The following is a 25,456-nucleotide window of genomic DNA, read 5'->3' as shown; positions in this document are numbered from 1 at the left end:
AGGGGCATCCAGATTACTTTGAGACTTGGGACTAGGCATGAAGTGAAACAGCAATTCTCTAGTGCCTAGAATCCCCACTTCTCATCTGTCTCAGACTTTTCCCTCTCCTTGACAATCTGTTACCTACATTTCTGAAGCCTTCCCTTCGAGATTCTGGAGACATGTTCCTTGCAGTTCTGCTGAACATCCCTTCCCCTAGTCCCTGCAGAACTCCCCAAGGCCAAAGGCAATTTAATTAAATAATATGATGGATTTGGGTCATTTTGACTTGTTGCTCCGTTCTGTTTGCATCAGATTCCTTTTAAATGGAGGGGGGGTGGAATCCAGCATGCCGCAGGCTAATTATAGTGTAGTTAAAGCTTCTCCAGCAAAATAAAACACATACCCACATACTGTAAATCTGACTGCAGCCTCAATTAGGACTGAGTCCCAAAGCAATCATAAAACTTCCCGTATAAAAACAAACAACCAGAGCAAGCCACATCCAAAGCCTGACAGCATCCTTCGGCGTGCTTTTTAAACTCACAGTGCACGCTCCCACGTTATATATACACAAAGGGCCTCGAGATGAAAGGCTACGGATAGGGGTGGAGAGGATTTGCCTTGAGGCATTGAATAACAGGCACAGGGGACAAGGAAGTAGCTACAGGTTGAGGGCTGTAGAGAGTTGTTGGGGGACAAACTACAAGTTCTGGCAGTGGGGAGAGGAGTGTTTCTGGGGAGATGTGCTCCTTGCCCGGGGAGGCTGCTCAGCAGACTGAAGAGACTCAGCGGCAGCACGTCTCTGTCATTACTCAACGGGAAGCCCGTTTCCAGCAGACCCAGGAAGGGAGGGGTGCGCTGCTCTTTGCCTGTGGATCTGAGCGAGAACAGTAGAGAGGCTGGAATGTGTGTCCCTTGTAACCCTGGGCTGCACCGATTCCAGTCAGTCTGGTGCCGAGATTCGGGTTTCACTGTGGACTTTTAAAACCTGCCATATTTAGCATGCGCTTCTCCGGCCCTGGTGGGGAGGGGGAACCCACAGCACAACTAATAAAAAAAAGAAAAAAAGAAGCCAAACAAAAACAATGTAATTAAAGGGGACTGTGTGTTCCCATCGCAAGAACATTTGCCCAACATTTCCTCACTTCGATATTTAATGTGAAGCAGCAATTAGGGGTTGGCGGCGAGGAATGCATGGGGGGAAAACCCGCCGAGCCTCTCCAATATCTAATTTGGGAGAAAGGGAAGGAGACAGTCCCTCCAGCAAACCAGCCGGGTCCTCCGAGCAAGGAAGGCATGCAAACCATACCTATTAACTAGGTGCAGCCCTTTCCTCCTCTCTGTGCATCTTGGTTGTTGATTTGTCCTGACCTCACAGCCCCAATATTGGTGCTTCGCCTCTAGCTGGCCAGAGCCCAGCATCCTTGTTTCGGTCCTGGAATGGGTACATTTATTAGTACACACACTGAGTTTTGCTGTTCTAAAAGTTGTACCCGGCCGTAGATTTGTGTGACAGAGATGGGGAAAATGCAGCTTGCAATCTCCCAGTGTGAATAGTGCACACAGATGGGATGGCCAAGCTCCTTGAATGGGGTGTGCTAGCCACTGAACCTCATGGGGAAATAACATGGCTTCCTTGCTCACATGGCCTGTTCAGTCATTTAAAGTCAAATGGAACTAGGCACACTTACTTAACTGTACCAATGCCAGGGCATTTTGTTCACAGTGGAGAAACGAGCTCTATTTGATCTCTCCGTCCGAGCAGGGAATATTGGATAAAATGGCTGAGTACTGGTAGCGTAGAAGGTATTTATTCAGCTCTTTTCCTCCAACTGTGGCAATACTATAGAGTGAGGAACCTTACGAGAGGAGAGCTGGTCTTGTGGTAGCAAGCATGACTTGTCCCCTTAGCTAAGCAGGGTCTGCCCTGGTTGCCTATGAATGGGAGACTAGAAGTGTGAGCACTGTAAGATATTCCCCTCCAGGGATGGAGTTGCTCTGGGAAGAGCAGAAGGTTCCAAGTTCCCTCTCTGGCTTCTCCAAGATAGGGCTGAGAGAGATTCCTGCCTGCAACCTTGGAGAAGCCGCTGCCAGTTTGTGTAGACAATACTGAGCTAGATAGACCAATGGTCTGACTCAGTATATGGCAGCTTCCTATGTTCCTAGGATGCTGCCTTATTCTGAGGCAGGGCATTGGGCTATCTAGCTTAGTATCACCTGCACTACACAGCTGCTACACAGTGGCTTCTTCAAGGTTGCAGGCAGCAATCTCCCCCAGCCTGACCTAGGGATGTCCAGGTGTGAACCTGGGACCTTCTGCATGCAAGGCAATGCTCTACCACTGAGCTATGGCCCCATCCCCTAAGGGGAATACCGTACCGTGATCGCATGTAGTAGTCCCTCCAAATGCAAACCAAAGGGGACCTTGCTTAGCCATGCTTGCTGCCACCAGACCAGCTCTCCTGCCTGTAACACCACCAAGCAGGAGGGGATAGGAGGGACTCCTAGCCTTTCCCATCAGGAAACGTCATAGCTGGAGCATCGTTATGTCACGCCAAAATCAGGCCAGATATCTGCCACAAAACTGTGTTAGAACTCAGAGAGAGACATGCAAAGCTGTGATAATATAAGCACCCTATAAAATTGTCAGTCTAGTTTAAAGCAGGGTATTGGCTGCCCAGCTGTGCCTAGCTGCCTCCCCACCCACCCACCCCCTTCAGACATTGAAACTTCAGGCACCATAAATTAGCCCCTGCCTGGGAGGGTGGGTGGGTGGGTGTGTGGGACCTTGGGGATTCCCTCTGACTCCGACTAAAACACCTCTTGGAGAGAGAGAAGATTCGGGAAGAGATAGCAAGCCTGATCAAACCTTTGGCTCGTATAAACGACCACATCGTGTCTCTCTGCGGCAGATAAATCTGTGCTGAATGAAATCAGTGTTTCAGGTATGTCAGGCCAGCATTTTTACAGGCAGGCAATATGAGGACATGGAGATGCTTGACGAACTGTGTTGGTGCACGTAGAACAAAAACCACAGGTGGCAGATAAGCCCGGTTTTCCAGATGCAGACCAGAGACTGCCTCTTCTTCTAATGAAGGGATTCCTTAAAGTCCCAAATCCAAGAGGCCTTATGATAAAATCTTGGGAACCTGTAATCATCATGGGGAAACAATAATGCGTGACATGCTGCAGAGAAATTTTTTTTAAAAAAAAAATCATGATGTGTGTGGTTACTTGTTTGTAGATCACATGATTTGGTGGCAGGAGGAATTGCTTGGTATGCTGCAAGCCTCTGTTTCTTCACAAGTGTTGTTGCTGTGTTGTTGGCAATGCTTCTCATTACTCCTAAAAGAGGAGTGTAAATCCCTCTGCAACGGAGGTCTTCCTGCACTCACATAATTTGGGGTGTGAGAATGAGGCCCCTCTCTATTCAAGTAAGAAACTAGTGATTGATCTCCTTAACCTCTGACTTTTGTGAAGACCACCCATCTGAGCTCCAGTTAGGACAGACAATGGTAGTGATGCCGCTAATGATGTCGGATGGAGACACACTTGTCGAAGCGAGAAGCCTGTGGTCTCTTCTGCCTGTAAGATGGAAGCCATTTTAGTGAACCTGCAGGAAGCGTTATTACAGACACCTGTTTTTCCATTTGAGCGATGGTTATTATGGATCGCTTACCTTGGCTACCTGGCATGGGGTTAAGCTTCATGGTAACATCTGACACAACGCAGGATGGCTGAGGAGACAGCACCAGAATCTACGGCAATCCATAAAGCAGCCTTGAGCGTAGATAAGCAACTTCCCCGTAGACTTAAATGTTTCAATACCAAATGAGGTCAGAAGAGCCCTGTGTAGGAACTCTGTATGCAAGGGAGGAGAGCTGGTCTTGTGGTAGCCAGCATGAATTGTCCCCTTGGCTAAGCAGGTTCTGCCCTGGTTTGTGTTGGAATGGGAGACTACGTGTATGAGCACTGTAAGGGGATGGGGCCTCTTTGGGAAGAGCACCTGCATGCAGAAGCTTCCAAGTTCCCTCCTTGGCAGCATCTCCAAGATAGGGCTGAGAGAGACTCCTGCCTGCAACCTTGGAGAAGCTGCTGCCAGTCTGGGTAGACCAGGCCTGCTCAACTTAGGCTCCCACCCACCCCCAACTGTTTTTGGACTACAATCCCCAGCCACAGTGTCCAAATATGGGAGTTGTAGGCCAACATCTGCAGGAGGGCCGAAGTTGAGCAGCCCTGGTGTAGACAGTACTGAGCTACAGTCTAACTCGGTAGAAGGAAGCTTTCTCGGTTCTTATGTCAGGAGGAACTGGGCTTGGGAATTCAGCTTTCATTCAGAGTTGTTGGTATGATATTCAAGGTGTTGGCTGACATTCGGCACAGTCTCTATCGATACCAAGCAACTGCCGAGGCTGCAAACACAGCCCTGATGGTGTTAAAAGCACTTCCAGGCAGCTGGGCAGCCCTTCCTTTGGCTGGAAACGGCTACCCAGAAGTGCTTTCAAGGCATTCTGCAGCAGCAGCAGCCTCCTCCCTTCAGCACGGGGGCTTCCTTTGAAGCGGAGCAACAGTCCTTGTGGGTTCTTCGTGCCCAAAAGGGATAAATGGATCCTACTCATAATTCTGCACGAGCCTGTGTGGGAGGAGGTAATGGTCAACCCCTCCTGTATTCTACCAAAGACAACCACAGGGCTCTGTGAGCGCTAGGAGCCAACACTGACTTGACGGCACACTCTACCTTTATGGGTCTTGAAAGAATTGAGGCTCTACAACAGGGTTTCTCAACGTGTGGGTCCCCAGATGTTATTGGACTTCAACTCCCATAATCCCTAGCCCCAGTGGCCTTTGGCTGGGAATTATGGGAGTTGAAGTCCAATTACATCTGGGGACCCACACGTTGAGAATCCCTGCTCTACAAGACCAATAAGAGTGATGATTAAATTTTAGAACTTCTGAAGAGACTTTATTTTCTCCAGTCATTCAATGTTCTATATCTATGAACTAAATCATTAGATTTTTTTTTAAAGTGTTTCGGTGAATACTTAGTAAATTCTTATCTGTTAAGATTTATATCATATAATAGTATGAGCATTCATTTTTAGATCATAAATGCAGCATTTGTTTGTACAGGATATTCCTGAGCTTCTTCATTCTATGTAGTTCTTGTCAGATCAAGAGCACATCCGTTTAGTATGTGGCTCGTTGTTTCCCCTCTGCACATGCCTCTCTATTTCTCCTCAACTGGCCGGGGGAGAGGGGGGGAAGCAGGATCTAAGGGGAGGTAGCATGGCCGTAATGGAAGTCCCCCATGTTAAGGGTGGAGCTAAAATTCAATAATAGACCCTACCTCATCCTGTTTGCTGCTTAGTTCCTGTTGGCTTTGCAGTGAACTGCAGGCCTCTTGTCTCGGAGTTCCGTTGGCATCACTAGGGATCCTGGATAACAAACAAAAATGCTTTGGCATGAGTAGAACCTCTATAAGTCTAAGTTATTGTTGTTGCAAGACCCAACAGGCATGCCAACTTCAGCTCAGTTTGAAACAAAACAAGATAATTTGCCAAGTGGGAGAAGGATAAGAACATCGGCCAGATTTGAAGCAGAATTCCAGTCCTGGTTTCTCATGGCTGCACACAGATTTCCTATAGCCACAAAATAATGTTCACATAAAACATTTCCAACCACTTGTCCATTGGTTTGGTGGAATCTGTCAAACTTTCATTCAGGCTGTAAGTGTGGTAATCGGACAGTCAATACAAGTGTTGTTTTTTCAAGTTTTGTCCTACCTTTCTTTTAAAAATCAGGGTAACTAACTGGCATTTAGAACTGTCATAAAAACCGTATATATAAAACAAAGTACAGAATATAAAACAAATTATATCTCAGCCAAAAAACCTCAGAACAGCAACAGCAAAGACCATTTGCCATCATCAAGAGCCTTCTAAAGCAAGCCAGATCTTCATCCATACAATAAAAAGAGAGCAGTGATGTTGCCAGGTGGGCTTTCTTGGGAAGGACATTCCAGAGTAACAGTGCCATCACCAAAAAGGCCCTGTCTTTTGTACCCACCCACCAAACCTCCCACGGTAGAGAAAGGTGGGACAGGATCTCTGATGTTGATCTGAGTGTACAGGAGGGTATGTGCATCTGAGAGGATAGACACTATTCTCCAGTGAGGCCTTTAATCCCAGAGTAGCTCTGAATGATCCTGCCAAGTGATGGTGAGGATGTTGCCCCACACCAGGTGCAGATGTGTGGTGAAATATGTGGCAGAGATGGGTGGTGGTAGTGCTTAAAAAGAATGATGAAATGGTTGTCTGTATAGGTTGAGTGGCTGTTGATTGTAATTAAAGCCAGGCAAAGGGTAATGCATGAAGTGACCCTCCAATCAGGCCCAGGGTTTGGATATCTCCTGATATGTTTAGGGTGGCAAGTCAGATGCGGAGCTCCAGGGAAGCTGTAGAGCAGGGGTTGGCAATTTATAGCGGCTGGGGATAATGGGAGTTGTAGTTGAGCAACAGCAGGAGAGGCAAGCTTGCCTAAGATAAAGTGTGCCATCAAGTCGATTTCGACTCCTGGCGCCCACAGAGCCCTTGAGTCGGTGTCGACTCCTGGTGACCACAGAGCCCTGTGCTAGTCTTTGGTAGAATACAGGAGGGGTTGACCATTGCCTCCTCCCGTGCAGTATGAGATGATGCCTTTCAGCATCTTCCTATATTGCTGCTGCCCGGTATAGGTGTTTCCCATAGTCTGGGGAACATACCAGCTGGGATTTGAACTGGCAACTTTCTGCTTGTTAGTCAAGCACTTCCCCGCTGCACCACTTCAGGTGACAAGCCTGCCTACCTCTGCTCTATAGCTTCCAACGGGAGCCAGATTATCATTTAGCATGCCACCGCTCTTTCTCTGTAGCAGGCCAAAGCTGCCTTCATTGTGTGCAGCCTCTTTGTCCACAACAACTGTTTCCATTTCAAGGTTATGGATGTGTTAAATCTACTTTGAGCCGTCTGGAGCATTTTGTACTAAGACTCTAAAACTTTTCTGTCCATTCACAGTCAACATCCTTTGGTGCAAGTTAAACTGTCTGCCTCTCAGTGTTTCTTTTTCCAGTTTCTGACATTTTTGCCATTGTGTTCCTTTTCTGAACTTGGTATATTTTTATTTTTGTCTGTTATTTTCTTGTTCGGCAATGCTACTTTTTGCTTGCTGTTTCTCCACCAGCTCCGCTGAGGGTTCTGGATTCCACTGAGTTTTTTTTTTTTTTTTCCATTGAGGGTTCTGAATAAACTGTTATTTTTTAATTTCCCTTCTTCATGAACTCGATGACTTTCTCTTCAGGATATATCATTTTCTTATGTATTGAACTAAGCAGGAGGTCAAAACAAGTTAATCTATTTTTTCCACTATTGTTCATGAACGTTCTTAAGTTACTTTCAGGGGTTCTGCTCATGAACCAGCAGTGGCAAGTTGGACCAGTACTGGCCATGCGTTTCCCTCCTTTTCCTGACCAAACACCTGGGGCGTACTGGCTATATCCAGGGTGGTCAGGACCATGGACAGGTCTCTGAGGGGCCAGATGCAGAGCAAGCCAAGGTCAACTGACAAGCAGGGAGGTTAGAAGAGTGTTCCAATAGGGATGTGTGAGATGACTCGAGGTCGAGCCGGCTTGCACTCGAACTGGCTCTGCTGGGCTGGGGCCAGTTTGGGGTTTTTTCTTGGGGCAGGTTGAGGAAAAAATGGTGGACTTACCACCGTTGCAGGGGTGCTCTGGGGGTGCTGCCGTGACGGTGGGGGAGTCTCCTGAAGCCTCCCCTCTCACTGCTGACCTCCCTCTGGTCTGAAACTGCCATTTTCAGCCCATTCTGGGCCTCTGTGTGCTGGTGGCAGCCATTTTGGAGGCTGCTGCGCATATTCACTGGCCATCTGCATGGCTGGGTCATGACCCAGCCATGCAAGTGGCCCATGCACATGTGTGCTAGTTTCCAAAACGGCCAGTGCCAGTGCCCAGAGGCCCGGAACAGGCCGAAAACAGCCCGATATGGGCCATTTCAGACTAGGGGGAGGCTGTTGGGGGCAAGGGAGACCTCAGGAGACCTCCCACAACTGCAGCAGCACCACCCAAAGTCCTCCATCCCCCCCCCAAATTGTTCCCCTCCCTGACCCAAGCCGGACCCAAACCGGTTCGGACTTGAGCTGGACCGGTCCTGGCTCTAGCGTGCACAGGGCCAGACCTGGTTCAGTTTGGGTCTGGTTCTACTTGTACCAAACCGGGTTTTCCAGTTTTGTGAACACCCCTATGTTCCGATTCTGCTTTGGAGCCAACAGAGGACTTATGGTCCTGCAGAGAGCTGGGCGCCCCAAATCCTGCTTCCCTGAAGGAAAGTGCTTGCTGAGGAGCCAATGGGGCAAAGCTACCATCTGTGGGATTATGACTGAAAGCCTCGAAGTCAGAATCCCCCCCTAAACGTCATGATACGGCAGCGCTGAGGAGCCTCGTTTGGCCTCGGATAGCCAGGCCATCAGGCCCGGTGTAGAGAGCCGTCTGCCTCCAGAGCGCAACGTGGCTGGAAGGGGGCCACCTCTTGCCCGTAGCATACCTGGTGCTAAATCATTCGTAGACCATCTGATTCTGGGTCAGGGTTTCGTACGTAGCAGGGCAGCAGCTCCCTGGAGGAAACTGCTCAGGGTTGTGTTCTGTTCACAGGAGTCTACTCTGGTCGGACTGGAATGGTGTCTCCTGTCCCTGGACGTGACCTGGTTAGGGAGGAGAGCCCTCTCAGTCTGCCAGTGGTTCTGGGAAAAGGTCCTTGGGCGAAGAGGTGCAAGTAGGGCTACCCCAGGAACAAGGAATGGAGCCATTGTTCTCCACTGGGCCTCTCCAGCAGGTGGGGTAGATACTTGACTGGCTACCTCTTAAGAGGGTGTTTTGAAAACTGTTCATCCTTCTGTGTTTCCAGACCCCTCCTCTGATAGAGCAGGGGTTGGGATCCAGGCAGTGACAGGTTACCCCTTGCTGAGTCCACACTTAACATTTTTGAGTTCCTTGATTATTCCCACTTGGATACTATTATATATCTCCAGGACTGCCTTGTTCGATATGTCCCTCGCCAGGTCCTGAGATCGCCCACATGTAATACCTTGGTGATCCCAGGCCTTAGGGATGTTAAACTGCAATCAACAAGAGCCAGGGCCTTCTCAGTGGTGGCCCCGGCTCTATGGACCCGTCTCCGGGATAATATCAGAGCTCTCCGTGATCTGTTGGCTTTCCGTAAGGCATGCAAGACGGAAATGTTCCATCGGGTGTTCGATCGCTGAGATAGCTGGTCATAGAGTGATCTGATAATCCATAGTTGTTATGTCTTGTAATGAGTACTGTATGGGGTTGTGGTTATTATGTATATTGTATTTTATAGAACTGTGTTGCTTTGTATGTTATTGCTTGTAAGCCACCCTGGGTCTTATGGGAGTAGGATGACATATAAATCTAAATAAATAAATATAGCATAATCCTTTAAAACTGCCTCTCTGCAACACTCTCAAAACCCTTCTTAAAACCTACGCAATTTTAATCTTAAAATGTATTTGTTCTTCCTTGTGCTTTGTTCAGCGAGCCCCTCAAGAAGATATGAATAACTCACACAAGGCGATTGGTCTTGCTTGCGACTTGATTTGGAGCAGCAGGTCTAACACCTAGTCTCTGCTGTAGTGTGAACACACACACACACTGGGGGTAATTGATGCTAAATTCCTAGCAATTCACACCTCGTTAGAGAGGGGTGACTGAACTCTCAGCTACCTGTCTAGCTGTTTCACAGAGATCTGGGTGGCTGTTCTTCATTTCCTCTATTTCCTGATGTGACCATAACTAATGGATCGCAGCATGAAGCTGATGGTCCGGGCTAGGCAAGCTCTAAGTCAGCCAGGCTAGGCTTGTGTCTGGATAGCAGGGCTCTCAGTTGCAAGACCGTTCTGCTTCTTTCCTTGTTCTTGTAACCTTCTTCTGAGGTGGGACAGTGTCTTGTGCCTTCAGCCATGGATGCATCTCTTGGCTGATGGCATGAGATTCGTCCTGCATTCACAGATGCTTCCTGGATTTTGTGCGCCTTTGTTTTGGTTTGACCTGGATTGTGCTCACCGCTCGATATTTAGTTGAACGTTGTTTGTGAGTTGTTTTAACGGGCATAAATGCAAACTGGTGCGTGCTGAGTGTTCAGAGACACTTGACATTACCCCATCACATGGCAACACCGTATAAGCAGGGATTCTATGAGCAGGCTCACAATACCTGGATAGGAGGGGCCAATTCTTAACCGAGTGTGTACCATGTGTGGGCCAAATGTTCTAGATCAGTGCCCAGTAAACAGAGGGCTTTCACAACTGTCTTGGGCCCCAGCACTGACAGAGCCTATTTCTTATGCTGAAATAAGAGCTAAGCTTCCCCGTCTTTTAAACAGCAACAGTAAAGTTTTTAAAGACGCACTTATTCACCCGGCTTTTAACTAGAATTGTGGTTGAAACTTTTAATGTTTTAATTCTTGTTTTAATTTATGTTGTCGTGAACTGCCCTGAGACACAAATTTGGGGCAGTGTACAAATTAAATAAACAAACTTGGCTTCAACATGGGCTCCCAGCAATAACCAAATATATAAACTTGGCTTCAGAGTGGGCTCCCAGCTACAAGCAGGGGTGGTCCACACAGTCATCTGAATCTAGTTAATGTAGGTTACCAACATCAGCGTGATTGTGTGAACTCGTGCCAGGGTGTTTTTTGGCCTGAGACGAATCTGAGATTCCCACTTTGGCATGAGTTCATGCAAACATGCTAATGCGGATAACCCACATTGAACCTAGATCCGAACAATTGTGTGAACCAGGCCATACTTGAAGGGGGATACTTTATCCTTGCCATCTTCTCTTAGTCATGTTGCTGAGCAATCACTAGCAAATTCCTAGTCGAGCCGTACACTTGGAGCCCTTGACAGAGTTCTTTGCAGAGGTTGATGCTGCTTTAAAATGTGTGGGGAAAGGTGCCTGGGTGGAGTCCAACTTCTGGAAAGTGGTTTGAGCTATGGAAAGGAAACAAAGAGGAGATTGCAAAGGTGTGTAGGAATCAGTTTATTAGGGCCCAGTGCATGTCAAGTCAAGATACTCGTCTTCAGGGCCTACTTTATCAGATGGCAAGTGAGATGGTTTAAGCAGTTCCACAAAATAAACTGGTTCAGCTGCCCCTGAAGAAGAATAACTTGGCTTCAAATGTGCTGAGCTAAATTCCTGTCATGGTGTTACTGAGTTTTGAGGTTTCAGGTAAATTGCCTTGCACTAATAGTCAGTCTGGCTGAGAGCACTGACTGAGAACATGCTCCAAGATCCTGATTTGAACTCGGGTGGTGATTGTAGATCAGCGTCTAATCTTAGCTGCTCAGTAGGGATATGATGACTAAATGGCAACTACAGTAGGCAGCCAAAGCTATTTACCATAATGGATTGGCCACAATTTGAGCAATCTTCGTTGTTTGTAAGAAAATTAATTTTCTATATAGTTGTCTGTTCTGGCTTGAGTGCCAAGTTTTGTCTTGGCTGCTTCTAAAACATCCTTCTACTACTATGATTGGGTGCAGGAGAATTGCAGAAAGTGTATATAGTGGCATGACTAATATTATTTACACAAATGAGCTTGTACTGTTTCACTAAATTCATTGGATCTTCCTGAAACCAAGCCTTCAGACCATATGGATGGGTTTAAAGGTGCTAATCTTAATACAGTTCCCAGCGGGACTCCACTGTTTACCCCAAGCCATTGTGAAAGTTGTCCATTCATTCCTACACTTTTTTTTACTTTCACCAGTTCCCAAGTCATAAGATGACCCGTTCCCTTATCTAATGCCTGGTTAAATTCCCTTAGGAGCTCTTGATCTGGGACTTTGTCAGACCCAAGAACACTCTTATCTAAGTATCCCCCATCAGGCATATAGCCACATTCCCAATGGATCATTTCCAGCCATTTTCAGTGACGTGCTTAGAGATAACCATGCTTCTGAACTGTGTTTCTGGCGAGCTTACTGGTGGCATACATTTCTGGAATTGAGCCCCTTCAGACATATTCTTATATGCATGGGTGAAGGCCATAGCATATACTTAATATCACAAACTCCTAAAATGAAGCTTTGTGTAAATTCACCCCAGGTATGTTGATCCAAGTGTTCTTGTAAATATTAAATAAATCTTCCCAATGTCCAAACTGCCTCAACTATATATATTTACATATGTAAGAAAACCAGAAAGAGACCCAGTCAAATCTGTTACTTTTGAGATTAATACCGTTGGTACCGGAATTAAAGCATTGGGAGCAGGAGTCCAGCCTTGGAGATATTTAAGATTCTCTAACAGGCTGAGCCATTGCTGAGGACTTAAGTGCCCTTGCAAACTCATGCTTAAAAACAAGCTTAGGCACCGGAGAAATGACACTTTCCCCGCAGCGCAGGCTCATCCCCGTTGTAGAGAGACATGTTAATCTCTGCAAGCCATCCCAGAAGAATGCCTGGCAGGAGCCAACCTCCCTGTGTTTCAAAGCTCAAAAATAGCAACATCATGAAAGGTAAAATAGTTAATGTAATTCTGCAGCCCACGATGTCTCAGATAAAATCAGAGTGATGGAGTGAGTTAGGCGGGGGTGCTATTAATACCCTCTGTAGGGCTGACTTCATAAACATAATCGCCGGAGTCGGCATTTCCTCAGCAAGTAGTCTTAGCATTGCCTGCTGTGCAGAACTGAGGTGGCTTTCTAGCCTAACTGCAATTAACTGATGCCCTGCTCTACCTAGGAGGCTAATTAAGACTTTGGACTTGCATCCAACCAGCTCATCAAATGGCTGGGTTGATCAAAATTGCCATGCAACTCATGGTCCAGAGACGGATGAATTGGGCCTAGACACAAATCACAGAGTCCCTTAGCCCAAAGAGACCGCAGTTGAACTGCATCCACTTAGCGCATGCCATGCCACCTCAAAATGACCATGTTGTGAAACAGATCTTACTCATGGTAGATCCCATCTGAACTCAGGAAGGCTCAAAGTGGTGATGTAGTGCCGTAGGGACGTATCTGTTTTATTATCGTGGTTTGCGTTTTGTAAGCAAGAACCTGTTTGCATCAGTGTCTGTCGAAACAGCGCTATGGCTTCTCATGTTGACGTTGTATGCCCATGAAGGTGCCGCATATCTCTGTGAGAATGCGTATACTTGCAATCATTTTAAAAACCAGTAAGGGAACGAGACCTTTTGGAAATGTAAAGTACAAATCATACATACTGTTCTTACGTGCCTTGAAGTAACATGTGGATAACTGCACATGAACTGGTAGTTTTTCTTTACAAGACGGTGCACATATTGAACGCAACACATTCAGGGTTCCAGTTATAAGGCTCCAGAAGTCTCCAGCTGGGGACTCTGAGAATGGGGCCCACGCATCAGCGAGATGGCTTGCAAGAGGAGGCAGCTGTTGCACAGCAGCACCGCCACAGCTAGTGGCTGGAGGGTGAACTGCAGCTTTCAGCCCGATCCATTCAGGTGATCGGAGTGGCCCATCTGGCTTTATATAATTCCTGACTCCAGCCTCGCTCTTTATGCTGGGCAGCTCTTCACTCAGACTGAGCTACTCACAGGCTGCTTGAAAACCTCCCTGCCTGAACCTCCACCGAACCACTGGATAGCTTCCTTGCCTGCCTCCGCGGTGCTAGCCCTGATGGCTATTTCAGTCAGTGTCCTGATTTGTGAGGAGAGAGTATTCATAGTTTGGCCAGTAGGGGCTGGGCTCAAACATAATGTGTGCATGGCTCAGATGTTTGTGGTTTCAAACCACTTGAGTTGGTTCAATGCAGGACCAAATTCCCAGCCGCCGCCACCCCCCACCGGCCCCCATGCCTCAAATTTTCTACTCAGGGTTTGGCTTTCATGTCAGCTCGCAACCTAGATTTGTGTCTTTGCACAATTTTTTCCAAGTTACATTTTCAGGCAAATCTAATTAAACACAGAGTAATTGTTCACAGCTTAGGTTAATTAGTATTTATTTTCAGTGGCCCCCTTTCTAGCTTAACTTGACACGATGTTTTGCTTGTCTCTGTACTGGTCGCACTTTCTTTTCACTTTCTGAAAATTAGCAATTACTCCAACGTATGTAACAGCGGGAGTGTTGTGACAGTTCCTTGCAACCATTCGGGTGGGGGTTGCATGATAATCCTGCCCCCACCCATTAAGAAATCCACTTAAGTCTGCTTTCATGTAAACCTGCTACCATTCCCGCCTTCTTGATTGGAGGAAAGCTGGACTCTGTCTGAACAGCAAAGACTGCAGGCTGACCCACCATTACAGTTGCTCAACCCCTGTGGAAATGAATGGGATCTAAATGTGTGTAACTCTGAATTGGATGCCAACCTGGATTCACAACATAGGCCATGCATGGTTGTAAGTTTCCTGTCCAAACATCTTGGAGCCTAGAGGTATTGTTTGACCCAGCTCTACATTTTGAGAAGCTGATATCTATTGAAGCACAGGTATCTTCTAGCAACTGTGTGTATTGTATAGACGTCTTGGATGACGACGACCTTGGCAAGTTGTTCTGTGCCTTTGTTATGTTCAGGTTGGATTACTGTAAGGTGCTATATGTATGGCTGCCCTTGAAGATGACTCAAAAACTTCAACTGGTGCAAAATGCTGCTGTATCCCTCCAAATGGATATTGAGTGTGAATGCATTCTGGGTTACGGCCCCTATTTCACACGAGTATACCCCCTCAGGTTCTGGCAACAGTGGAATGGATACGAAGGTGTTCAACTTGCTTTGCACCGGTTGACACTTTTGGTTACCTGTGTGCTTCTGGATGCAAGGTGCTGGTTGTAACTCTTAAAAGTCCTTCACAGCATGGGACCTCCATACTGACAGACTGCTCCTTCCATGCCAACTGCATTCTGCAAACTGAGCCTTGCTTTGTATTGCATCATTGCACAAAGTACAATCCTCAGTAGCTCAAAGCGGATGAGAAGTTCAAACTCCTTCTAGGAAAGGCTATAACACTTCTTTATTTTGATGGGGTTATGTCCTTCCCCGTTAGCGCATACACGTTCGTGATGAACTGAGTTTTTAACTGGTGGCTGCTCTGGTCCTGATTTTGTCTGCGTTGTACCTGATGTGTTTCTCTGTTGGCGTTTATCTTTGGTGCTCTGCTTTGATCACAGGGGAAAGCCCCATATAAACGTTGTAAATAAGGGTTTATGGCAGGGGTTCTCCAATGGGTCCCTAGATGTTGTTGGACTTCAGCTCCTATAATCCCAAGCCACAGTGGCCATGGTCTGTGGCACAGTCACTGTAATACTGTTGGTAGACCCCCTGGATATAAGGGACAAGCCATAACATATGACAGAGAAGATCTGAAATTGTTCCAAAGAGACCCTGTATCAAGCCAACGATTGTGGCAGGGCAGCATAGCAAGCTTGGAATTACACAGGGAGCCGGGCCTCACGATCAGTGAGACCCAGTTTGCGAGAGTGAGCGGGGAGAGTGGGCTAAGCCAGCTCTCCCTGCACACGAGCAGGGCAGGAGCCCTGGGTGGCCGGATTGGCCACCCACACGATTGCCAGCTCTGTGACGGAGCCAGCGGGGGCTGGAAGCTCCAGCATGCCCTGCGCAAGCGTGCAGGGCATGCTGGAGAGACCCCCGGAGCCGAGAGGCGGCTTTTTGCCTCCCCTCCAGGGGTCTCCTCGTGAGTAGCTGTGGCGCGGAGCCGCACCGCAGCTACTCACATTTTTTTTAGAAACGGGTTTGCGGAGCACTCGCTCAGCAAACCCAGTTTTAGGGGCGGGCTACTTGAGCGGGTTACCCGCTCTAGAACCACCGGGCTCGCAGCCGAACCTGGCGGTTCTCATGATTGCAGAAAATCGGGCTAGCCCGATTTTCTGCAGTTGTGTGAATAGCCTCAGAATGTTTGTGGAAGTGATTACTGGACTTCACATTCATTGCTTTACCAAACCCATTGCCATGTGTTTGATATTAACGTGTTCACCTTTTGTTCCTTCCTTTCTGCCTCTCAGGTCTTCTTCACCTAAAATGACACAGCAAATGAGAGACCTGCAATTGGCCCAGTCTAGGAAGCAGCCGGGACCCTCTTCTCCAAATGCTGCTAAGAGGCTCTACCGGAACCTCTCCGGGAAATTCCGGGTTAACTACATGTCATTTGATGAGGGGAGCTTAGCAGGGAGAAGCGAGAAGGAAAAGCTGCGCAAGTCCTACCTCGTGAGTACCCGGCTGTGCCACGGCTGCTTTGTGGATTTTGGGAGTTTTGCATTTCCTAGGACAATATGTGCAAAGGGAGTTTGTGTCCCATTTGGTGTCTCAAACTTGGTGATTCATTTCAGTGTTGCAGAGTTGCCTCTTTTATGGTTCCTTACCAGTGTTCCCTCTAAGAGGGATTTCCAGCTGTTGTTGACTACAACTCCCAGAATGCCCGGCTGCAATGGCTTTTGCTTGGGGATTCTGGGAGTTGTGGTCAACAACATCTGGAAATCCCTCTTAGAGAGAACCCCACTCCCTTGCATGTAATTAATTGGTGGTGGGAGGAGAAGGTTGTGTGTAATCAAGCAGCTATCAAATGCCATGGTGAATCTCTCCACGGGAGAATGGGAGAGAGAAGTTTAGTTAGGGTTGCTCTAAGAAGAACTTCTGTTCCATTACAACCACCATAGTAGGAAGAAGGTTGGTAGACCTGGCTTTTCCTGAACAGTAGGCAACAGCTTTAGGTTTGGGCTGCCCATCCATTCGACTGTCATCTCATGGACCTTGAGTTTGGAAAGTCCTACAGCTGCTGATAGAGGGAAGAGCAGTTAGGTGAAATGCTGTGATACTTGGTTGAGAGGAGTCAACCCTCTTCCTACCAGTGAGTGCTTGAAAAGGCAACTTTCCAATATCTATACCTAGCAACCATAGAAACCGTCAAGAATTGAATGTTCTCCTCAGTGGTTCTTTCTGGCAGACCTACCCTCATGGATTTCTCTTCTCTCCTAAATGTGAAAAAGAGCTGTATTGTACTCACGGGCACTGCGTGATGTCTGAGTTCTACTGCGGAAGTCTATTCTCTTTGTGAGAAACAACTCTGGCTATCTTGCCCGTGTCGTGCTTTTGTATCGGAAGTCAGTTAGTAATAGGCCTTCTGTTCTTGGTGCCATCCGCCTTGCAGGTTTTACGAACAATTTTATTCCCACTGAGGTGGGCTCAGTGGGCAAGTGAGCCGAGTGCAATGGCCTGTCGCTGGGTGAAAGGGCTACTTGCTTGCTTTGCCATAGGCCCATTTTGCCGTTCCGCCCACGTCTTCTGTGGTTCTTGAGAGGTGTTTGGTCAACATAGCTGAGCAAGTAGGGCAGCAACCATGCAACACTCCCACCAATTTCCGGGCTCTGCGCTGATCTGCTCAACTCACATTTCCTGGGGGCAGTCTTGCCTTTGTTGATGGGTGGAAACCACGGGGCTTAGAAGTGTCTGTGAAATCTGGAACGCACTCTAGGCCAAGGGTAGGCATCCTTTGACTCTCCAGCTGGTTTATTTTATCACACTTTACTTGGGCTGGAGGTGATGGGCATTGTAGTTCAATGACAGCTGGAGAACCAGGCTTGCCTACTCCTGCTGTAGGCCTATTTGCATGTTGTTCTCTTCAGCATGCACACAGTCTGTGTATAGTGTGTGCCTGTACAGATTGAGACACATGGACAGTTGTTCCACTCGTGTACAGTGGCACTTTTCCTATCTTGTAACCAGGTTGAATTTTAAATTGAATGGATGCAACGTCATTCACACACATAATGTACGTGTGTCCAGACTCCTGTAAGCACAGGTAACCAGGAAAAAAATGCACATGAAAAAAACCCACAAGAAAATTGCACACAGAAAAAAAAACCCACTATCATAAAAGCTCACCAGAAAAATGCCCACATGGAAAATTGCTCACATGGAAAAATGCCCACATGGAAAATTGCTCACACGGAAAAATGCCCACTTGGAAAAATACGCACATATATTCTATGCACCAACTTAAGAATTTTTCTGTGTGGTTAATTTTCCATGTGGGCATTTTTCCGTGTGAGCAATGCTCCTTGTGCGCATTTTTCTTGTGCACTTTTATGACAGTGGGGTTTTTTCTGTGCTCAATGTTCTTGTGGGCTTTTTTTGTGTGCATTTTTTTTAATAGAACCGTAAGCACATTGTAATGTTTGAACAGGGCTTTCATTTGAGCAGCCGTGTGTGCCTCTGCCCCTCTCTGCAGTTCCAAGGCAATGCCGCCCTCTTCGAGGCTGTGGAGCTGCAGGACCTCGATAAGGTGCAGGAGCTACTCAAGCAGTATAGCCTGGAGGAGTTGGACCTCAACACCCCAAACAGCGAGGGTCTTCTGCCACTGGATATTGCCATCATGACCAACAATGCACCCATCGCCAAGACTCTCTTGCTGGCCGGAGCCAAGGAGAGCCCACACTGTGAGTTGTTGCTCGACTGCCCTGTCTTGTGCCCAATGTACTCTGTCTTCCAAGCGCTTTCCCTTAGGTGCTTAAAGCAGGTGATCAAGGTCTCTGATATGCAGACCACGGGAATTCTACTCCGTTCTTGTGAATGATAGAAATGAAGCGCACTGGAAAGGAATTCACTGTATATGACGAAACCTTGGGCTGGGAAACAAGGTTGCCAGTGCCCTCCCTTGCCTTCTATAGTTGCATGGCATGTTCACCTGGTATAGTTTCTCCAGAGAGAAATCATACCGGTCAGGCACCTTGGAAGTGATACGATTCGGCAGAATCACACATGAATCCTGATGGTGCCAATGGAAGAGCAGAGGAGAGCCAGAGAAGCATCTGACATGAGAAGTTGTACTATCAACATGCCTGGATATCTGGAATGCTGCCAAAGTGCACACTGAAGGCCATCGTCCCAGGAACAGGGACTTCCAAATGTTGTCGAGCACAACTTCTATAATCCCCAGCTCCAGTGGCCTTTGGCTTGTAGACCACAACATGTCCCTTGCCAATGTGGCAAAGAGGTACCTTTTAACGTGGTGATTCTCTGTATTTAGCAGGGGGAGAGTAACTGGCCCTCTCCACCCCCAGCACAGGACCTCCAGTGACTGTTGCTGGTGTCTCTCTTGTGTTTCTTTTTAGATTGTGAGCCCTTTGGGGACAGGGAGCCATCTTATTTAATTATTTATTGTTTTTCTGTGTAAACCGCCCTGAGCCATTTTTGGAAGAGCGGTATAGAAATCGAATTAATTATAAATCATAAGAACAACAACAACAACATGTGGGAATCCCTGTTACAGGGGATACTGATTGAATGTGGCAAAGCCACACTGGGATGACCCCGCCCTCTGTGGCCATTCGCAGCTCTTGGTCTCATGCTACATACTGGGGAGGAGTCTCTTTGAGCGGCTGCACATTGAAACAACTCAGCAGAAGGGCTAGCAGAAGTGTGAGTCGTGCTTCAAGCTGAGTTGCTTAGACTGCTGAGACACACACACACACTTGACAGATCCTGGCGCTGACCTGCTTTGCTTCCCCTGGCTTTTCTGCTGCACCAAACATTCAGACTGCCCGATCAGGTGAAGTGAACACAACGATGAGGGAAGGAATCCACAAGAGAGCCACAGGAAAGCCTCCAGTTGCTGGCTATTTGCAGATAGTGTCTCTCATGGAGCAACTTTTTCACGGCAGTGCCGGAATTAGGGTCAGGAACAGAATGCCCTTTCTTCCAGTGAAAGCATTCCTGTGAACGGAGAGCAGAAGGGGAGTGACTCTGAATAAGTATTTATTAGCCCTTTCTCCCTGGGGATGGGGATCTTCTTCCACAAGTTCTCACACATACACACACGCCCTCTAAAGAGGATGTGCTGGATGCAGCCACCGGGGTCTCGGCTTGCTGGGTGGCCACACAGAGAGTAGCCACAGGCCTAGCTGGCAATGCCTGTAATAATGGAGTGCAGTGAAAGGAGGTAGTGAACTTCAAGAGAGGGGTGTGTTTCTTTGCTGGCTGGCCATAGGCGTCAGGCAGACCAAGAGATTCCAGTGAACGGAGCGTCGGCATGCTGAGCCTCAGTGCGGGTCTTCCTTGCTTGTTCTTGACACGTGAGGAAGGGCAACATGCCCCATACAGGTGGGAGGCTTCTGCTACACGTTACACGTATCACTTTCAAACCGCAGTGCAAGCAAGGAGGAGCAGGGAAGGGACCTGTTGGCCTTGCTGCTCTCACTGAAGGCACCAGCCGCAGGGTAGCTGGGGAGAAATATGATGAGTGTTGGCAGGGATTTTGATGGAGCCCATCCAGGAAGAAAGGCGGAGGTGAGTGCCAAGCCATTGGCCCACGGGAGGAGCACAAAACTGGACCCATTCCAATGCCCCTGTAGGACAGGCGTTCCCGACCCTTTTTAAACAAGTGTATCCCTTCCATCAGAAACCTGCAGTTCAGGGACCCCACAGGGGTTTTTAGTGTGTATATGTGCAAGTACTCACATTGAAATTAATGGGACAAGTTTACTTGTCCAGTTAGCAATGGGAATACTCCGTGCTAGTTTTCTGAAGCCTGTCATTCAGGCTGAGGGGGAGGGGTTACTCTGAGCTTCAGCATGTACCCCAGCCAATCAGGAGCAGAGAAAGAGGAACTTCACCCTCCTCCATCCCCTTTCTACAGTGCACATATTGCTGAGGTCTCTGGAATGCTCTTCCGGGGGCTATTCGCTCCTCGGTCTCCATCACAGTTTTTAGAAAGCATGTTGACTCTTGGCTTTTTACCCAAGCTTTTATATGATTGTCTCTACTGCTGCTTCTTTGTATTTCGTACAGTTATTAGGCTTGTATTTTAAATCCTTTTAGCCAGATTTGTTTTATATTTTAACTTAATATTTTAACTGTGTCATTTTTATAGTCTTGTTTTTCATTTTTGTGTGAACCGCCTTGGGATTGTTTTAATGAAAGGCAGTATACAATTTTAACAATCAATCAATCAGTCAATCAGGTCAGGCCAGCTTCAGGCCAGCAATCCTCAGGTGGAGAACAAATAGCATGGGTGCAGCAAGGGGTCAGAAGAGCTTTGATTACCCCCCCGCCCCCCGGAGCCCTTCAAGTTCTCCTCAGGATACTAATACTCCCTGTTGGGAACATCTGCTATAGAATGGAGGCCTTGTGACAAGTGGTGTCTGGAAAACTTTTTGCTGTGGTTACATCATATGAATTAGATATTCAGATGTGCATGCTGCTTAATGCAATATAGTCAGCAGAAAAACCATTTTCAAATGAAAATGCTAGTCAGTGTAGGATTTTCACTCAGTGCAGGAAATAAATAAATAAAAGGGTTTGGGTCTTGATTAACCAAATGCTGATTCTGGTACTGGAGGATGTTTTTGTCCTTTGTTTTTCGGCTACTGAAAACCACAAGAGAATCCTAGCTGGCCTTCTTCAGTAACATGCTTCGTAGTTTCTGGGGTCTTCCTGATGCTTGGTCCCTCCTGAATACAATTTCCACAACTAAATCAATGCAACAGGCAGAACTTCAGCAAACCGTTCTGACTTGCTGTCGGAAGACTTGCTTTGAACCTGCACGGCACCTCCTGTCTTGTGGGCAAGGTTGTACTGACCACCATAGAGAGGACGTCTCCCGGGTGAACAAGGTTCTCTGTATGCGGGGAGCGGAGAAGTTGGGGAACAACTCGAACCCCTTTTGCACACGGAATTTATATTTCCCCGTGTTACTTGGGAAATGGGATCAAGGTGTACCTCTTGAGGTGGCTTAACCATGCTCAGAGCTTCGCCATGCTCCCTCCCTCCGTGCTTTTAAAAAACATCTCAAAACGCACCTTTTTAAGGAGACTTTTTAATGCTCCGTTATTGTTCTGTTATATCTGGTAGGTACTTCTTTAGCCTTTTATAATTTTAGCTTCTTTAGCTTTTTATAGCTAAAGCTTCTTTAGCTTCTTATAATCTTCAGTTTTAATTTGAACCTAATAATTGTGATTCTTAATCTGACTTTAAAAAAAATTTAGTTAATTAATAATTACTTTTGTTGTATCTGTGTCTATCTAATTGTTGTGAGCCCCCCACCCCCCAAGCAGTGGTGCACTGGAGGGGCGGGGTATAAATATTTTAAACAAACAAACAAATAAATAAACATGGCAAGTTTTCTGAGCAAAATACCAGCAATCTCCTCTGGGATGGTCAGGCAATTTGCTCCTTCTTCCTCTGCACCATCTTATTTTTATTATTTATTTATTGCATTTATAAACCGCCCCATCCAGAGGCAGAAATCTTGACTTTCTCCGTTTCTTTCGCTCCTCTCCGAAGTTGTGAGCCTGGAGAGCCGGTCCTTGCACCTGTCGACCCTGGTCCGGGAAGCCGAGCAGCGGGTCAATGACCTCACCGCCCAGGTGGTGAACGAGGTACCCAGCGCAGACTGCTCCGAGAAGGAGAAGCAGCTGAAAGCCTGGGAGTGGCGCTATCGGCTTTACAAGCGCATGAATGCCGGATTTGAGCATGCCCGTGAGTGTCTGGCGGCAGTGCAGTGCCCACCACCTGAGTAGAGTAGGGGGTGGGATCGTGGCTGTATCCCTGCAGGGCCATAGAGATGAGGAGACAGGCCCTTCAAGGAAGAGAATTAGAGGAGTGACTCAAGTTCAACCCAGCCAAGCACTGGGGTGGGCTTCACCATGCTCAGCACCCCTAAGAGAAATAGTCCCACGTTGTTGTTGTCAGCATAAGTCAGGCCTGCTCAACTTAGGGCCCCCCAGCTGTTTTGGGACTACAACTCCCATAATCCCCAGCCACAGTGGCCAATAGCCAGGGATTATGGGAGTTGTAGGCCAACATCTGCAGGAGGGCCGAAGTTGAGCAGGCCTGGCATAAGTAAATAAGTCCACTTGCCCACTGAGAACTTCTGGGGAGCCCCCTTTCACATTCCATTGCCCTCTGAGGTTCGGCTGGCAGTGACACAAGTGGACCCTGCCATGTGGAACTCCCTGCCACATGACATGCAATTGGCTCTCCCTGTGTAGTATACTTTGTAGTATTCCTGAGAGGCTGAAGATACTGCCATTTCAACAGGCATTCTCTAACCTCTTGTTAGCTTTACTTTTTAGCTTTCTGGGTGGTTTTCTTTTTATTGCTGTTTTTATTTATTATTTAATTTGAGCGCACAAATGAAATAATCTGGGGTTTGGGTCCTCTGTTGAGGATAAAACTGGGATATGAATGTTTTAACAAATATAGATAGATAGATAGATAGATAGATAGATAGATAGATAGATAGTGCTTCCTCATCCTTATTTCTCTCTATAAAATGCCTCTTGAGTAGGTAACAATCAAAAGGGAATTTCAGGTGGGGAGCTAAGCTGAATGTCAGTGATTGGCCCAGGGCGGTCCTAGTAAACCCCTCATTGGACAGAACTTTGAAGCGGCACCTCCTGTAGAAGCCAAACATTCTGTCCATTGAACTGTTGCAGTTCATTTTTATAAAAGAATTCGGCCCATGGGTCTATACTGGGCCGTGTGCATCAATATGAGGGAAAGGACTCCTTTTCAGAGGGTGCTTATAATTAGCACACCCAGGTGGCTCAAACAACTGCAGGTGTGGTGGGTGAAAGGAACCCCTTGTTGCCCCTCCAGAGGTTTATAGGGAAATTCCTTTCTACTTCCAAATAACAGCCACAGTGAGTCCTTGACTAAAAATGCCAATCCAGAAAGCTCAGAAATGCTGAGCTTTCTGCAAAAGGGTTTCTCCTCTGCCCCTCTCTGTATGACAAATCCCCTCTTCCTGGTTTTGCATTCCCATGTGAAGCAATCTCTGATGCTTGAAGAAGAAGATGGAAAACTCAGGGACCAAGTGCAAGGCCCAGGATTCTTTAATTCTGCTCCCTGTAGTGATTCACAGCACACATACTGGTAGAATGCCATTATATCTCTTCTTGGGATCTTGTCTGCAAAAGAAACAGGCCCATGTCTCAGAAGAGCATCTTCATACTGATAGTTTAGAAAAAAGATGACTGTGGGGAGACATGATAGAGCTCTATAAAATCATGCATAGTGTGGAGAAAGTGGATAGTGGATACTTCTCCCTCTCCCATAACACTAGAACCAGGGGTCATCCCATGAAATTGATTGCCGGGGAATCTAGGACCAACAAACAGAAGTACTTTTTCACACAACACATAATCCGCTTGTGGAATTCTCTGCCACAAGATGTGGTGACAGCCAACAACCTGGATGGCTTTAAGAGGGGTTTGGATAACTACGTGGAGGAGAGGTCTATCAACGGCTACTAGTCAGAGGGCTGTGGGCCACCTCCATCCAGCCTCCAAGGCAGGATGCTTCCGAGTACCAGTTTCAGGGGAGCAACAGCAGGAGAGAGGGCATGCCCTTAACTCCTGCCTGTGGCTTCCAGCGGCATCTGGTGGGCCACTGTGCGAAACAGGATGCTGGACCAAATGGGCCTTGGGCCTGATCCAGCAGGGCTGTTATTATGTTCTTATAGGCAGTAGAGTGTGAATTAGCCACATGTTCGAAGCATAATCATCCCATACACACTGTACAGCTGGTTATGACCTTACTGTTCCCTCTGCCGCCTGTTCTCAGGGGTGCCAGATCCACCTACAAAGGTGCACCTCTCCGTGGCCAGCAGCACTTCCGTGGACGTTTCCTTCCAGGAGCCTCTAAGCGTCAATTCAGCTGTCGTCACCAAATACAAAGGTAAAAGCCTTGGGGTTGCTCAGGGCATTATTTTATTCCTGAGGATCTGTCAATCAGCTTCTTTTTATGTCAGTCAGGACTTGCCAATCTTATCCTAGTTAGCTCTTGGGGGTGGAGGTGCAGTCATTAAATTGCTCTCAAGATCCATCTCTTAGGAATTTCAAGGCTAGTAAGCTGTGGATGTTCCATGAAGCGGAGCGGGTCCACAATGGCACAGTTATATATAAGTATAGTTCTGCAGTTTAGAGGATCTAAGTTCTTCCTGGATTGAATTACATCACACCACGTGTAGTACAGCTGTCGATAACACAGAATCTGGTGATTTACAGAATTCCAGCTTTTAATTTCACATTTATCCGCTCCTAGCCTGCATGGCTATAAAAAGAGTCTGAAGATGGGTGCGTTTGGTCTATTTAAAAGCTCAGAAACCTGTATGGGCCATCCTGTGACCAGGGGAGAGAGCATTTCCACTCTGCCCAATTCCCTGTTTTACTCCTGGACACCAATTCGTTTCCCAAGGTTCCCAGTGAGACATACATACATGCACCAGTTTCTATGTGCTTCTTCCTATCCTAATTTTGCCTTTTGTGAATACTGAAAAATTGAGTTTGTGCATTTTTCTCCCAACTTGCATAATACCCTGAGTTTGTGAAGATTCTGTTTTTCTAGCGGTGGGATCTCAAACATTTTAGTGCCTTCTGGTGGCGACCTATTAAATTGTCTCGTT

The 25,456-nt window shown here is 47.2% G+C and overlaps 1 protein-coding gene and 1 long non-coding RNA gene across 14 annotated transcripts in view; one reads left to right on the top strand and one right to left on the bottom strand.

The window, feature by feature from the left end:
* Nucleotides 1–25,456, top strand: part of LOC128336613 (ankyrin repeat and fibronectin type-III domain-containing protein 1-like) — a 427,021-nt gene that overhangs the window by 373,307 nt on the left and 28,258 nt on the right. For all 11 annotated transcript variants that reach the window (XR_008312016.1, XM_053276530.1, XM_053276526.1 and 8 more), the window contains 4 exons: nt 16,059–16,260; nt 18,281–18,488; nt 22,333–22,527; nt 24,616–24,729. Coding sequence is in view for 10 of the 11 variants with exons in the window: in XM_053276530.1 (XP_053132505.1) it covers nt 16,059–16,260; nt 18,281–18,488; nt 22,333–22,527; nt 24,616–24,729 (719 nt within the window). In the remaining variant the exon portion in view is untranslated. The remainder of the gene's footprint in view (nt 1–16,058; nt 16,261–18,280; nt 18,489–22,332; nt 22,528–24,615; nt 24,730–25,456) is intronic.
* LOC128336614 (uncharacterized) overlaps nt 3,661–25,456 on the bottom strand; it is an 83,163-nt gene continuing 61,367 nt past the window's right edge. The window contains exons 4-5 of one of the 3 annotated variants that reach the window (XR_008312020.1): nt 5,330–5,417; nt 3,661–3,740 (exon numbers count right to left, since the gene is read on the bottom strand). This is a non-coding gene — a long non-coding RNA (uncharacterized LOC128336614). Of the gene's footprint in view, nt 3,741–5,329; nt 5,418–10,484; nt 11,047–23,821; nt 23,961–25,456 lie in introns of those variants that run through there. The other 2 variants (XR_008312021.1, XR_008312022.1) reach the window with 2 other exon arrangements.

The sequence above is a fragment of the Hemicordylus capensis genome, chromosome 13 (genome assembly GCF_027244095.1).
Source record: "Hemicordylus capensis ecotype Gifberg chromosome 13, rHemCap1.1.pri, whole genome shotgun sequence".
Lineage (NCBI taxonomy): Eukaryota > Metazoa > Chordata > Lepidosauria > Squamata > Cordylidae > Hemicordylus > Hemicordylus capensis.
This window is presented reverse-complemented; position numbering and strand designations above follow the sequence as displayed.